Below are 13,553 nucleotides of genomic sequence, written 5' to 3'. Positions count from 1 at the left end.
TTCTGAGACCTTTCTTTACCACCGAGGCAGGCACTAACCTGATTTTCTAGAGGCATGTTGTAGACTTCGGAGTCCAGCAGCATGGTGCAGGCACTGAAGGGCACAGCCTGGTTGGCAATAGTCCTTGCTGCCCGACAATGAACTCTCAAAATCTCCTGTTCGCAGGAGACGATGAGCTTCTCCTGCAGAAGAGCAAAGGAAGCTGTGACCGTTGCAGCCTCAGTCTCCCCGGCAGAGGAAATTCAGGACCTCTTCCCCAGCGGGAGTTTCCCCAGAGTGCTTCCTTACCCGTTCTATGCTGTGCTGGAGCCGCAGCTTCCCCCGGACGGCTTCCTGCTGCTTGAAGAGCTCCTTCAGAGGCTCCGCGAGTGATGGCGGCGGCGCGATCTGCAGGCACACAAGGGTAAGGGGTTAGAGGAGCAGGGCTGCGGGGGGCACAGCCTGCAGGGGCTGCCTGTGCCCCTGCTATGCAGCTGAAATGCACCTCAGCAGCTGGGCAGCAAAGGACAAGGTCCTGTCAGTGCTCAGACCTCAGCGAGGGGTGAGGCAGGAGGACAAGAGGTGTCCAGGGCCAACAGACAAGCTGAGCCCACAGAGCCAGAACCCAAATCACCCCACAAGCCGCAAAGGCAGCTTGTAAAGGCGCTTTGAGGAAGGAGATGACGCTGTTGGAGAAATACTGCTGTCTGCACACTGTCCTGCACCTTTCTGGGGGGCAAAGTTCCCCTCAAGTACAGTCCAGGTGGCTCTAGGTTAGTCCAGGACACAACAAGCAGATGTGAAGACAGACTACAACCACTGCAGTGCTCGGGCAGACAAAGTGACTATCAACCCCTAGGAAGCGTAACTCATGCACAGGTTGCACTGTGACAAAAATACCCGCCGAGGCAGGTATTTCACCAGGCCTGCAGCACGGAACAAAGTCTGACATGGCCTGTCCTATCAACCCTCCTCCTCCAGGCTGGATTCTGGATTTCCTGTCTGCAGCATCACCTTTATGGATACTTTTGTATTAGCAAGTCCATTCCTGCAGCACAGCAGTGAAATGCAGATGGCATTGCCAAGGAGCGCTACCAGCAAGTCGAGCATCAGAGCTTGGGAAAATGCAGGCAAGAGTATAGAATTCTCTTTCCTACGTTCATTATCCAATTCTTATACTGCTTGTAAAAGCAGTCTTGCCTTCCAGCCTCAAACCCAGTGGATTCATATAAACTTGCTCTAAAGCCTGAACAAACCCCAGGTTCCTGAGCACAGCCCAAGGTCTTCGCTGCAAAAGTACAGAATCTCAGAGGATGCAATTATCATGTAGCCATCCACTTATCAAGGCTTAGATTTGTTGTCAGAAGCAAGTTCTAAAAGTAGACTAAAGCCATGGCCTGGGTGCCACCAGCTTTGCAGGGGTGGTCAAGGCGTGTAGGGGACAATCTGGCTCTGCATGTAGCAGAAGGAGAGGTGACAGTGCCCGATGCTACAGTTTAAAGAGGGAAGGTGACTCACCACTGGAATATGGAGCTTGCTTAGAGGCTTGCCATCCAACAGGTAGGAGCCTGTGTAGGTGACATACTCGGCATAGCACTGCGGAGCTTGGGGAGTGATATAGCAGAGGATTTTCCGCTTCTCTTCAATCTTTTTCCTGATCTGGAGGTACTCAAAGTAGGGGTTGGACCTGTCACTGTGATAGGGTTCAATGTCGTCCAGTTTTATAGCATCTACAATAGCTGCCAGTGTTTGCTGTATCATCTCCCTCGTCTGCTGGGTGGATGTGTTGATCTGCTGCTGCAGCTGCTGGTTGGAGCGCTGGAACCGGCGCTTGCGTGGGTGCTGAGCCTGGGAATCGTCCTCCTCTGTAATGCGGCCTTTGGCACGGGTGGCGGGTGCAGAAACAGGAGGAAATTCCTTCTCAGAAGAGGCGGCATTCTGCTTGTTTTGGTTGGCGAGCATCTGAGCCCGGTTCCTGGTAATCCGCTGAGGAATCTCTTCTATTTTGGGTGGTTTGGGAGCTTCTGCTACTGGTTTTTGTACTGGTTCAACAATTTCTGCTTGAGCGTTGCCTGGAGGTGCATCTGCCTGTGAGGAAGGGACTTGGCTCCCACCACGTGCTGCAGCACCCTCCTGTGAAACGCTGCCCTCAGCGCTGGCTACAGGCGGCGGACAGGTCTGGGAGCTGCTCTCTGCCACCCCAGCAGAAGAAGACAGGTCTTCCTGCACAGCCTCTGCCTCTTTGCTCTCCACCTGAGCAGATTCGGACGGGGTCGGTTGGAAAATCTGCGCTTCCGAGTCCTCTGCTCCTTTCTCCTCAGCTACATTCAGCACATCTGAGGTGGCTTCTTGTGCAGCCACTTCTGGTTTCTGCTCCTCTGCCTGTGGCTCTGTCTCCACGGGCAGGGCAGCAGCTGCCTGGCTGGCTGGCAGCTCCTCCGGCTCACCAGATGCTATCACGGATGTGCTTGCTTTAATGACCCCAGCGCTGGTTTCTGAAGCTGCTGCTGCTGGGCTTTCTTCCACCGATGCTGCCTCTGCCATCTCCGGAACATCCTTAGGTTGCAGCGGTAGCTCTGGTAGCGAGAAGGGCCCAAGGTCCAAATCATCTTCTGTATTGGTGAAGGGATCAGGCCACGTTACCGCCTCCTCTGTACTTGCAGGTGCCGTGTTATTGTTTTCCAAATAGTTGTTTTCTGGCACGCTGACCATTTCTGCCTGAGGTTCTGCTGGCATACAGGGGGGCTCTGGAGGTATCTCAGGTGCTTCTTCTGGAAGAGGCTTGCAGTTATTGAAGAACGTGTCTAACCTAGTAGGGGACATGTATGGAGCCTGCTCTTCGACATTTGCAGTTTCTCCTGGAACTGCCTCCTCAGCATCCTCCTTGACTTCATCGAGCCCCGGTTCAGACACTGACAAAGGGTACGATATGGGTGAGACGGGGTAGGGAGGATCTGTGGGAATGAAGGCTACTGGCGTAGGATGAATGGGCTCTAGGGTACAAAGCGGAGGCTTAGGGGACTCAGAAAACCTCTGGGGAGATTTCATCAGAAGCTCTGAGCCCATGGACCAGGTGACAGAGTGCTCTGCTGGGTTTCCAATCAGGCTGGGAGGAATGGCGGCGTCAGGGTTTCTGGAAGGAGGGTTATCCCAGTCTATATTGTTTTGCTCTGGCATACCCGAACCAAAATGGTTTTCCTCAATTGGTGGCAAGTAGGTAGATTCTGGTGGCATAATGGAAGCAGTAGCTTGCTGCTCTTCTGTGGTATCCAAGGGCATGCCGAGGTCGGGAGGAAGAGCACTTTCTACCGAAGGAGCCAGCAACTCATCTCTGTGTGAAGGGGAGGATTTTGCTTGCAAACCAGAAAAGACACTTTCAGGTGACTGGGCAACTCCGCTGACAGGTCCTGGCGCACACTGCAAAGCTTCCACTTTCGGTGACGAAACCCCATAATCTGGTGAATAATAGCCAGGAGATAAACACTGGAACTTCTCAGCAGGAACAGAAGGAAGAGGAACCTTCTCCTCCATTAAATGCTGCACTGGAGAGTCATAATTTGATGTTGCCGGGACGCTTTGCTGTCTGAAAAATTTATCTCCGACGCTGAATTCTTCTTCAGGCGCCCTTCTAATATCAACTGAGATGGAACGATAAAGGTTCGTGGAGGGTATGGTACGAGTCGGGGTCTGACTCGGATTCTCAGGGAGCCCAGTGGAAACATTCGTGTACCTGTCAAAGAAGGATGGAGAACAGGCGTTCATGGACATTGTGGATATGGGCAGCGAGTGCTGCGAATCCGTGCATTCAAACATCAAGTCCGTGTAGTCTTCATTGCTGCACGACGGAGTCCGGGGCGTCTGCATCACTTCCTCGTAGCTTGGACAAGAGACGACAGATGCCGGGGTCGGGACGCCCGTCGGTCGGTTCTGATCCGGCCTGGGAGATGCTGGGAGGACCTCCTTCAGCTGAGGACCCGTTATCCAGTCCTTAGTCTCGGTCCCAACAGCAGGCTGTGCCTTGTTGTCTGGTGACAGTATAGGAGTCAGCGGACCCAGCTCTTTCATTTTCTTGTCCTTGAGCTGAGTATCCAGCGTTAATGGTTTCTTTGTTGCCAGATCCAGACTCCTCTTGCGTGCATCTTCCGAGCTTTTAAGTTTGTCCTTTAATTTGGGGTCTCCAGACCTGTGCCTCATTTTCTCCATTTGCTTCATTCTCTCTTTGTGCCTTTTGTGGCGCTCCTCAATTTCCAGGTCTTTCTGGCTCAGCATCCTCTCAAAACTGGTCATCATCAAATCACCGTCTCCCAGAAGCTTCTCCCTTGGCCTGGCATCTTTCTTGCCGCTGTCTTTGGAAAGGGTTATTTTTTCATTCCCATTGCTTATTTTTATTGACTCCGACTTGTCTTTCTCTTGGTTCTCCTTGAGCTTCTCCTTCAGTTTGGTTTCGCCAAATTTGAGGTTGTCCTCCTTTGACTTATCTTTAAAGGCGTAACTTGAGGACTGTCCTTGTCCTTAAGTGTTGACTTTGGCTCGTCTTTGTGATGTTTACAGAAACCATCTGCATGTTTGTCTCGATGCTTTTCCTTTTCCTCCTTCCATTTTTCCTTGTGTTTATCTCGCTTCTTTTTCTCTTTAGCTGTGCTGATGGTGCTGGAACCGTAAGTCTTTTCTTTCTCCGCCTTCTTCGACAGCTCTCTTTCAGAATCATTTTTATCTTTCTTTTCAGAAAATAAGTAATCAATGCCTTTCTCCGGTTCCTCATCAGGCTCTGCCTTCATGTTGTAGGAAGTACTAAAAGCCTCCCCATCCACAGAGAAATCTTTTTCATAATGACTGGAGTCCTTTCTGCTGCTGGAGTCTTTGAATTCTTCATTTTTTTCCTTTTTCTCTGTCTTCTCCTTCTTTGCTTTTTCTTTCTCATGACTTTTCTTTGATGAAGATGAGGAATGTCTGTGTCTTTCCTTCTCCTTGAGTTTGTCCTGCAAGCAGGGTAAAGGAAGAGAGTCCTTAAATTTTTCTTCAGCAGCATCAGCTAGAGAGAGGTTAGACGACTCAAAGAGGCTGGTCAGTCCTGGATCTTGCCCTCTATCTGTGAAGCTGTCAGAAGAAATCTCACTGATTTTGTCATTGGAATCATCTCGATAGTCATTCAGAGCCTCCTCCTCCAATTTCTCCAGCAGGCTCTTCTCCGGCTCCCCTCCTTTTGAAGACTTTTTCTCTTTGGAATGCTCTTTATCCGGCTTCTCCTTATGCTTGCTTTTCACCTTGTCGTCGCTGGCATGTTTCTTTTCAACCTTTTCTGGGAGCTTTTGCTTGTTTTTCTTCTCTTGAGTGGAATCTATGGATGTTCTGTCTTTCCTGTCCTTGTACTTCTCGGTAGAGTCTTTATCTTTCTTCTCTTTGTGTTTATCAAAGGAACCTTTCTCCTTCTTCTCTTTCCCCCCTTCTGATGTTCCTTTGTCCTTTTTCTTCTCTTTGGACTCCTTATCTTTCTGCTTCTCGCTTGAGTGTTGCCGGTCAGAGGAGTATTTGCGGTGCTTATCGGGGTACAGCTCCTTCTCAGCAGCTGCACCGTCGTCCTTCTCCTGCAGACTGTCCAGCCGATGCATTTCGTTCCCAGCAGAGTCACCAACTTTGAACCCAGTCAAGCTGTAATCATGCCTCTCGTCTTCGCTTTCATCTGTGAAGACGTCTGCGATGCTGTACCAGCTCTTCTCCTTGACTTTCTTCTCATCCTTTTTCTCGGAGAAGTCCTCTCGATCCACAGAGAAATTTTTCTCTTTCTTCTCTTTAACCTGGTCAAAAGAACTCTTTCTTTCTTTGTCTTTGCTGTGCAGATCTTTGTATTTCTCCTTAGTTTCTTTTTTCTCTTTGAAACTCTTGTCCAGTTCTTTGTCTTTCAGGATTTTCTCAGGAGCAGCTTTTTCATTTTTTTCCTTGTCGCCTTCTTTGGATTTTTCCTTGTATTTTTCTGGCTTCACTTTTTCTTTTTTTTCTTTATCGGTAGCATCTTTCTTCTCCTTTTCCTTCCCAGAATGGTGCCTTTCCCAACTCTCCAGAGTTTTACCGCTGAATTCGGGGTCAGACTTATCCTTGAAGAAAGTTTCGCAGCCGTATTCTTTAAAGTCATCTCGATAGGGCTCCTCCTGCTTTGTTTTGCTATCTTTCCGATCCTTAGAGCCATCAGAGGAATCTTTCCTGTCTTTGTTGGTTTCACCAGTATCTTTTTCTTTCCTCTCCTTGACAGCCTCTGCAGAATCCTTCCTCTTCTTATCCTTTTCAGGCAAATAACTAGGAGTAACTTTATGTCTGTCTGTTTGGTCCTTTTTCTTCTCGGAGCTTTTGTCCACATAGTCCCTCTCTTTCTTCTTTAAGAAAGTGTCTTTTTCATTACGTTTTTCATTGTATTCCTTCTTCTCTTTCATTTTATTTTCCTTTTTCTTGTCTTTAATTTCCTCTTTCACAGGTTCTATAATTAGTTTTGCCACGGTGTCATTTTTAATCTCCCTGAAATCTGTTACTGGAGAATCCCAGCTATCTTCACCTTTGAAGTCGAAGGATGAATCAGAAGACAAGTCTGAAAACCACCTCTCCTGCTGATCATCTGACAGACTGAACTTTGTGTCCTCATTTTCGGGAAATTGGTTTTTGTTATTAAACTCATCAAACCCAGACTCATCCCTGTAAAGTTTTTCTTTTTTGCATTTTTCTTTCTCTTCCTTGAAGGATTTTTCTTTCTCTAGTTTAGAAACCTTCTCCTCCTTCAGCTCATTCTTCTTTTCAGATTTTGACTGTTTGTCCTTTGACTTCTTCTTTCTCTCTTCCTTGTGTATTCTTGGCTTCTCCTCTTTGGGAGACTTCTCCTTTACAGGTTTCTCTTTTTCTGATTTACTTAATCCTTCCCTGAAGGATTTGCTCATGTCTTTACTACCATCTTTGACTTTTCTTAATGATTTCTCCTCTTTTGAGGATTTTCCAGTCTCATCTTTAAACAACCATTCCTTCTCCTCCCCTTTACCTTTGGGGAGCTTTTCCTCCTTCTTACCGTGTTCTCGATCGTGTTTTAACACTTTCAATTTGTTTTCGACTGGATTTTCTGTCTCTACTATCAAGCCTTTCTCAGGTTTTTGTTTAGAGTCCTCAAACTCAAAAGAAAACGTTTTGATTATTTTAATGTCTTGGCTGATGGGACACTGCCCCTTCTCCTTGTTTTTATGTTTGTGTTTTGTTTTATGCTTTTTAACAACCTTCCCCTCCTTGTCCAGCTTTGGAATTGCTCCATCCACATTGCTATGGAATGAATTCTTTTTCTCAGAAACAGTGTTGTGTGTGGTGTTTTTCTTTTTGTGCTCTGGTTTCTTCCTGACTGGCTTTAGCGACTCTAAGCTCGAGTCCTCGGACGAGTAGTCTGACTCGCTCGTCAGTCTCGTCCTGGTGGAGTCCGATAAGGAACTGACATCAGACCAAGCTGGAGAAGATATGGTTTTCCAATTGTCCGTCCTCCAGTGCTTGGAGTGCTGTTCTGTAAGATTAGGATTATGTTTCTGGGATACTAAACTCCCATGAGAAGAGGTTGATGAGGCAGACAGAGAGTTAAACAAGGAGGATTCCTTTAGCACTAGCCTCGAGTCCTTTACACAGCTAGAGCTCTGAAGAGAGTCTCTATCATCCTCCTCACTCTCCACGTTTTCACTCTCTGATTCAGAGGAACAAAATTTGTCATTTTTTTTGCCAAACCGAACCTCTTTGCTTTTCGTCTCCTTCTTCCGCTTCTTTTTTACTTTGCTTTTCTCCTTCTGTGGTTTTGTGCTGGCGGGCTCCCGAATCTTGCTGCTGGGCAATATCGAGTGGGTCGTAAGTCGCAGCTTCTCCCCCGTCCCCACAGCAACACTGGTCTCCTCCTCGTCCGAGCTGTCCGAAAGGATGCGGTGGGCAGCTTTCTTTGGTGTAATTGTGTTATTTTTAGTATAAGTTTTCACTTCCATTTTGGGTATGGAAATGAAACTGTTTGCTTTAGTCTCTTTTCTGTAATCCTTTTTCAGCAAATGTTTGTCATCGACTGGCGGGACCCGGTCCTGCTCATCGTCCTCATCAAATTCATACTCATCCTTCACCGGGGTGATGGTTTTAGGGGGCTCCTGGGCCTTGGGCTTGTGCTTCAAACCCTTCTCAAACTCTGAGTCTGTGTTATTGCCATCAACAGAGCTGGAGGGAGCGAAGGAAGGGGCATCCTCCTCTTCTGATGTCTCTGCAGAGAGAGAAGAACAACATGTTAAGGGCTGTGAGGGGCTTTGGGGAGTGAACATCATCAACCTACCGCAGACATGAACCCCTGCAGACAGCCCTGATGTCCCCTTGGCTCACCCAGCCTTTGCTAAGTTTGCAGCTGAAAGCTCGAAATGTGAGGCTGGGAGAATTTTTAGAATGGGACAGCTACCCACTCTCAAACCTGCACAGGGTGGTCCTCAAAACAACATCCAGGACCTACCAAGAGAAGAGCTTTTTAAGAGGGTTATGATTGCAAACAGCACAGGCCAGGACTCCCCGTAAGACTGGAACTCCAGTTAGCACTAACTAAAACCTGCAGCGTGTCCCTCCTGGCACAGCCACATCGGTGGCACTGGTGGGACGGGCTCCAGCAGGATGTTCCGCTGAGGGGTGGCCTGGGAGCACCGCCTGGAGTGTCAGCACTGGGACAGGCGAGCGCTGAACCCCCTGACCGGGGAGGGGTGGGAATACAGGACATGCACGCAAACGTCCTCCTCTCTAAGCACAAGCTGCAACGTTACTCACATTTCAAAGGTAAGACATCCATTTACCTGCAATTGGCTTCCAATTCTACATCTCGATTGCACCAGGCAAGGGATCTCAACGTAGGCTTCCAGGGCAAACAGCTAGAGCTCCCGGGGCTAAAGGCTGGCAGTTATGTTGTCTGAATTGGGGTTACAGCTACAGATGGGCTCCTGACCGTGGCAGCAGCGTGCAGATATCCTGACAAGAGTCTAACTTCACTGTCCTCTTAACGTCTCTGTATTAACAGACAGCTGCAGGCTACAAACATCACTCCCATGTTCACATAAAGGCCAATCTCACCTGTTGAGCTCTCTTCGCTAGAGGGGTACGTGGTCTTTCCCAGGAGCAGATTCACCATGGTGGGAGAATTGGCTACTTTTAAAGGTGTCTCGCCCTTCCTGTTGCTTTGATGAGGATTCCCTCCATAATGTAACAACAATTTCACCACCTGAAAAGAGAAATTGAGACCTGAAGAAGCTCACGATGTTTTGATTCCAGGCTTCCTGTACAGCTTTCATACATCACTAAAAGGGAGATGTCCTCAAGCTAGAAATCAGTCTGTCCTTGGGACGTGCCTTATGGTACTGAAAGTCTTTGATAAGACAGGACTTAAAAAACAGCACCACAAACCAACATGGGCAGCAAAGAAGGGAGAAGAACCAGACACAAATCCATGCTCCCTTCCCCTAACTCCAGAAGTATGAACTACTCCTCTACACAGGGGAACGCTGAGTTAAAACACTTAATAGCGCCAGGGCAGGGAAAATCTTGTCTGCTACAGGGCTATCGGCAGCGAATGATAAAATAATCACCAGAATCTCTGTATTTGCACAGTTGACTGCTTGAAGCGAAAGGGAAAAGAGAGTCATTAAAAACAGAGCTATGAAATCCAGCAAAAACCAACCTTGAAGTGCCCGTTATTCGCTGCATCGTGCAGCGGGGTGTCATCATCCAACCCCTTTGTGTTGACTTCGGCGCCCGCAGCAAGCAACTGCTTTGCAACATCGTAGTAACCCCGGTTGCATGCTTCATGCAACGCCGTCCAGCCTGCAAGCAAAGGGACACAAAGGGACACTCAGAACATGGACATCGCCTTCATGGAGAGAGTTGGAGACAGTGAAAAGTAACCTCTATCTACAGATTCTGCAGGTGCCAGGGTATCAAGGAGTCTGGTGCTCTGATGGCCAAGATGGTCTTGTTTGCCTCGGTCCCCACGGCACAGTGGGAAGAAACCTGCAGCTCTGCCTTGCTACTTGAACCATGTGGCAGGTGAATGAATCCCACCTTTTCCCTCTGGTCACACAATGTGCTACAAACAGATCATCTGCCCAAATGGACACAGCCCCAAGAAATGGAAAGGCGAAGTTCTGTGGAAGGCAGGTCTCAAATCCTTTCCCCTTCCAACCCCTCAGTAAGGGAAATACTGCTGCTTAGACCAAGACTGAGCTCTGAACTGCAGACACCGCTCTGAAACAGCCCCCACACGGACCTCACAAATATTTTCTGTCTGCTCTCCAAAGCAAGCAGCCAAGCTGCCACAAAACAGGCCCCCAGCTTGGGGAGAGACCAAACAGCAGGTCTCCACAGCAACAGCGGCTCTAGTTCTCAAACAAACCTCTGAAGAGCACAGAATGAAATATTTTATCATGTTCAAACAGACTATTTTTAAGCCGAAACTGTTTTGAAGTTTCCCAGCGAATGTGCGTGGTTCCTCTGGTGTTTTGCTGATAGCACTGTGGGAGCTCATTCCGATACCTTCACTCGGAGCATAAGAAAGGGGCACCTGTGACCAGAATTAATCACAACTGATACTTCGGTCTAGCACTGATATTAATCATACAGGCGGAGGAACATGCCTATCTATTTATAGCCCCAAAATCGTGTGAAGAGAACAGCGAAGAGCAAAGTCAAGCTCTTGGACGTGCTGGAAGAAAGGCTGCCTCATGCTAATTCAGCCCCGTGCGTGCACGAACAGCACCGCTTATCATTTCATGGTCACCTTCTCTTCACAGGACTTGGGGCCATTCCTGTCCCAGGCTTGGGCACAGCTGCAGCCCCACACCCAGGCTCCTTTCCCCACTCCCACCACAAGTAAGAGCTTCATGGCACAGCTGAGGAGGTGGGATCACATCCAGGTGATGAGCCGAGGCTCAGGACAGGCACTGTCTCCTCTAACCTGGCTGCAGCTGGGAGCCTGACTTTGCCCTTCAGATCCACGCTGCTCCCTGCCAGCAGCACCCCCACGTTTCGTACTCCAAAACAAACCCGAGAGGGCTGCAGGCACCAGCCATTTGACTCCAGAGTGATGGCTTTACAAACCAACTTGTTTTAGTATTTTTGTGCACATCATTTCTTATAATTTAAGTAAAAAAAAAAGAGCTAAACCAACCCACTTCCCTTTGCAAATCCCCCTCCAGACTTCCAAGACAGCATCCATGTGGAAGGGCACAAGGAAACAGCCCAGAGCATTCCAGCCACAGCCGCCCCAGGGATCACTACAGATCGAGGCCAGCCCAGCATCCCTGCCCCGAGCAGGAGCACGTGCAGAGTGGACAGGACAGCCTAAGAACATTGCTGCCAAACTCCAATGAGGGAAGCGATGTTTTTCAGGGATTTATTATTTTCACAAATCTGTAGCAGGTATTTTTTTCTCCAGGACAGCAAGACTTTTTCCTCCCCAAAAGGCAAAATCATTATTTTTGGTTAATCCCTTCTTTACAAGCAGCAAACCCATGTTATAAAGAAACCACTTGCTCTGGTGGGAGCCATTCTCAGAGGTGGAACATGCAGCTGGGTGGGAAAACGTTTGGATCCATGGACTGCCCTGCCAGCGGGCTGGTTACCTGCAAAGTCTTTCACATTGACATCTGCACCCTCGATAATGAGCTCCTTGATGCGCCGGGCATCTCCTCGGATGGCAGCTCGATGCAGCCGAGTCTCTCCTCGCTCGTTTCTCTTATTTACTTTATCTTTGGTTTTGGAGGCAGAGTTAGGAGTTCCCTTCTGACAAACTGTAGATTGAGAGGGATGCTTTGGTGTTGTGTCAACTGCATGGAGGAGAGAAAGAATCAAGAACCGCAATTCAAAGGGAGCCTTAAACCCTTAGAGGGAGCTCTTGCAACACATTTCATCTCGCCTCTCCTCATAACGCTCACCACAAGGCAACTGAACCTCTGAAGCCGATGTGAAGATAGAGTGTGTATATAATGCAAATATTAATTGCAGGCTGCCAAAGCCCACTGGGGAGAACTGCAATCCTTGCAAAAACTGTAAGCACTCCCCTGATTTAGGAGCAGACATTGCAGCTCCTTACCCTAAAAACCTCATTTCCCAAGGGAAGTGGCCTTTTACCACGTACATGTGAGGTCTGACAGTGATGGGAGGAGACTGCATATTTCCTGGGAGAAAAACTGAAGGCTACACAGCTTTTTGCTTCCCCCACGCCTCAAGTCACAGCAACACGAGCAGCTAGACTGGTGGCCAGAACAACAAAATATGTTCCTAAAAGCTGCCGTGTTTGTGTGTAGGATGCAGATGTGGACATACAGATAGCACAGTGCCTCTAAAAACTCCAGCGGGGGTCATGTATGCAACAGATAAAAATTACCAAAGTACAAAATCCGTGGTAAACACAACCCAGCTGCTCTGCATCTCAAGTTACAGTTGCACTGGTTACACCTCTTATCCCCCTCCACAAGAAGAAACATCAAAAACCCCACAGAGGATGATGTTCTTTATTCACAATGCTCCTTTACAGAGTTAGCCTTAGACACCAGTGGAGACTGCAAAGCTCTGACGTGGAGGAGACTCCCATGGAGCTGAAGCTCTAGTTAAGCAGTCAGAGCAGGGCCTGGATACGGTTCATGGGACATCTCCTGCTTTTGATTTATACTGGAAGAAGGAAGGGCAGCTGCAGCCCATGCCTGGTGTCACCACAGAGCCTTGCGGCAACGGGTGTCCCACTGCCCCTCTCCAGCATCGCACCTGCAGGGAGATTCCATGCACAGCACACCAGCCCCTCATATCATGCCGCGGGTGGCAGAGCTCACCTCTGCTGCAGGTGAGAAGCCACCTGAACCGCCTGGCCACTCTGAGCCCAGGTGTTTGTAAGCCTCTTGCTGCAAGCTCACACCCCTCCACCCACATACCTCTGAGCAAAACCACCCCCTGGATCTCACCTGGGCTGTTTGCAGACTCTTCTGCTGTCATCTGCATAAGGAGAGCGACCTGCTGGCGCTCAGAGAGCGGGTAGCCTGCCCGGATCCCCGAAAGGCCCATTCCAAAGAGCAAGCCAGGCTTTCTGGTGGCAGGCTCCTTTTTAATCCTCTTCCGCTCTGGACCTTGCTTTTCTGTGGTGCAAGGAAACACAGGAACACAAACGTGAGCGTCACTGGAAATGAAAACTGTGTTAACAGCTCTCTGTTTCCATATCTTACAAACTGGAAAGCCTGCAGCAAAGGAAGCATTCCTGCGGTGGGAACGTCGGTACCTGGGGCAGAAACCTGGGCTCACGCCACTGCGGTCACAGCCAGGACACACACCGCTCCTGCTGCCCACCAACAGCTCTCTGAGCACAGGCTCCTACCAGTTGTCCCCCTCCCATCAAAGAGCAGCACAAGAGGAAGGGAGCCGGTACTTCGTGGGGCCACTGCCAGTACTGTACCTTCCATCTTGCTTCTAGGAGCCTCCATTTCATGCCATGGTGCTTCGAGGAGCGTACACAGCCTTACACCACCACAGCATGGACTGAACTGGAGGCATCTAAAAGCATCAACAAAGAG

General features: G+C 49.0%; 2 protein-coding genes across 2 annotated transcripts in view; one reads left to right on the top strand and one right to left on the bottom strand.

Annotated features, from left to right (window-relative positions):
• The window catches only part of DPEP1 (dipeptidase 1), a 237,257-nt gene that overhangs the window by 16,200 nt on the left and 207,504 nt on the right, over nt 1-13,553 (top strand). The gene's annotated exons all lie outside the window — the stretch shown is intronic.
• ANKRD11 (ankyrin repeat domain containing 11) overlaps nt 1-13,553 on the bottom strand; it is a 155,222-nt gene that overhangs the window by 3,758 nt on the left and 137,911 nt on the right. Inside the window, 8 exon segments of the mRNA XM_069868647.1 lie at nt 39-182; nt 289-387; nt 1,498-4,473; nt 4,476-8,227; nt 9,073-9,220; nt 9,677-9,819; nt 11,616-11,819; nt 12,951-13,121. Coding sequence (XP_069724748.1) covers nt 39-182; nt 289-387; nt 1,498-4,473; nt 4,476-8,227; nt 9,073-9,220; nt 9,677-9,819; nt 11,616-11,819; nt 12,951-13,121 — 7,637 coding nt within the window.

This window comes from Phaenicophaeus curvirostris, chromosome 14 (genome assembly GCF_032191515.1).
Source record: "Phaenicophaeus curvirostris isolate KB17595 chromosome 14, BPBGC_Pcur_1.0, whole genome shotgun sequence".
Classification (NCBI taxonomy): domain Eukaryota; kingdom Metazoa; phylum Chordata; class Aves; order Cuculiformes; family Cuculidae; genus Phaenicophaeus; species Phaenicophaeus curvirostris.
Note: the sequence above shows the minus strand (reverse complement) of the source record. Positions and strands in the feature narration are given on the sequence as shown.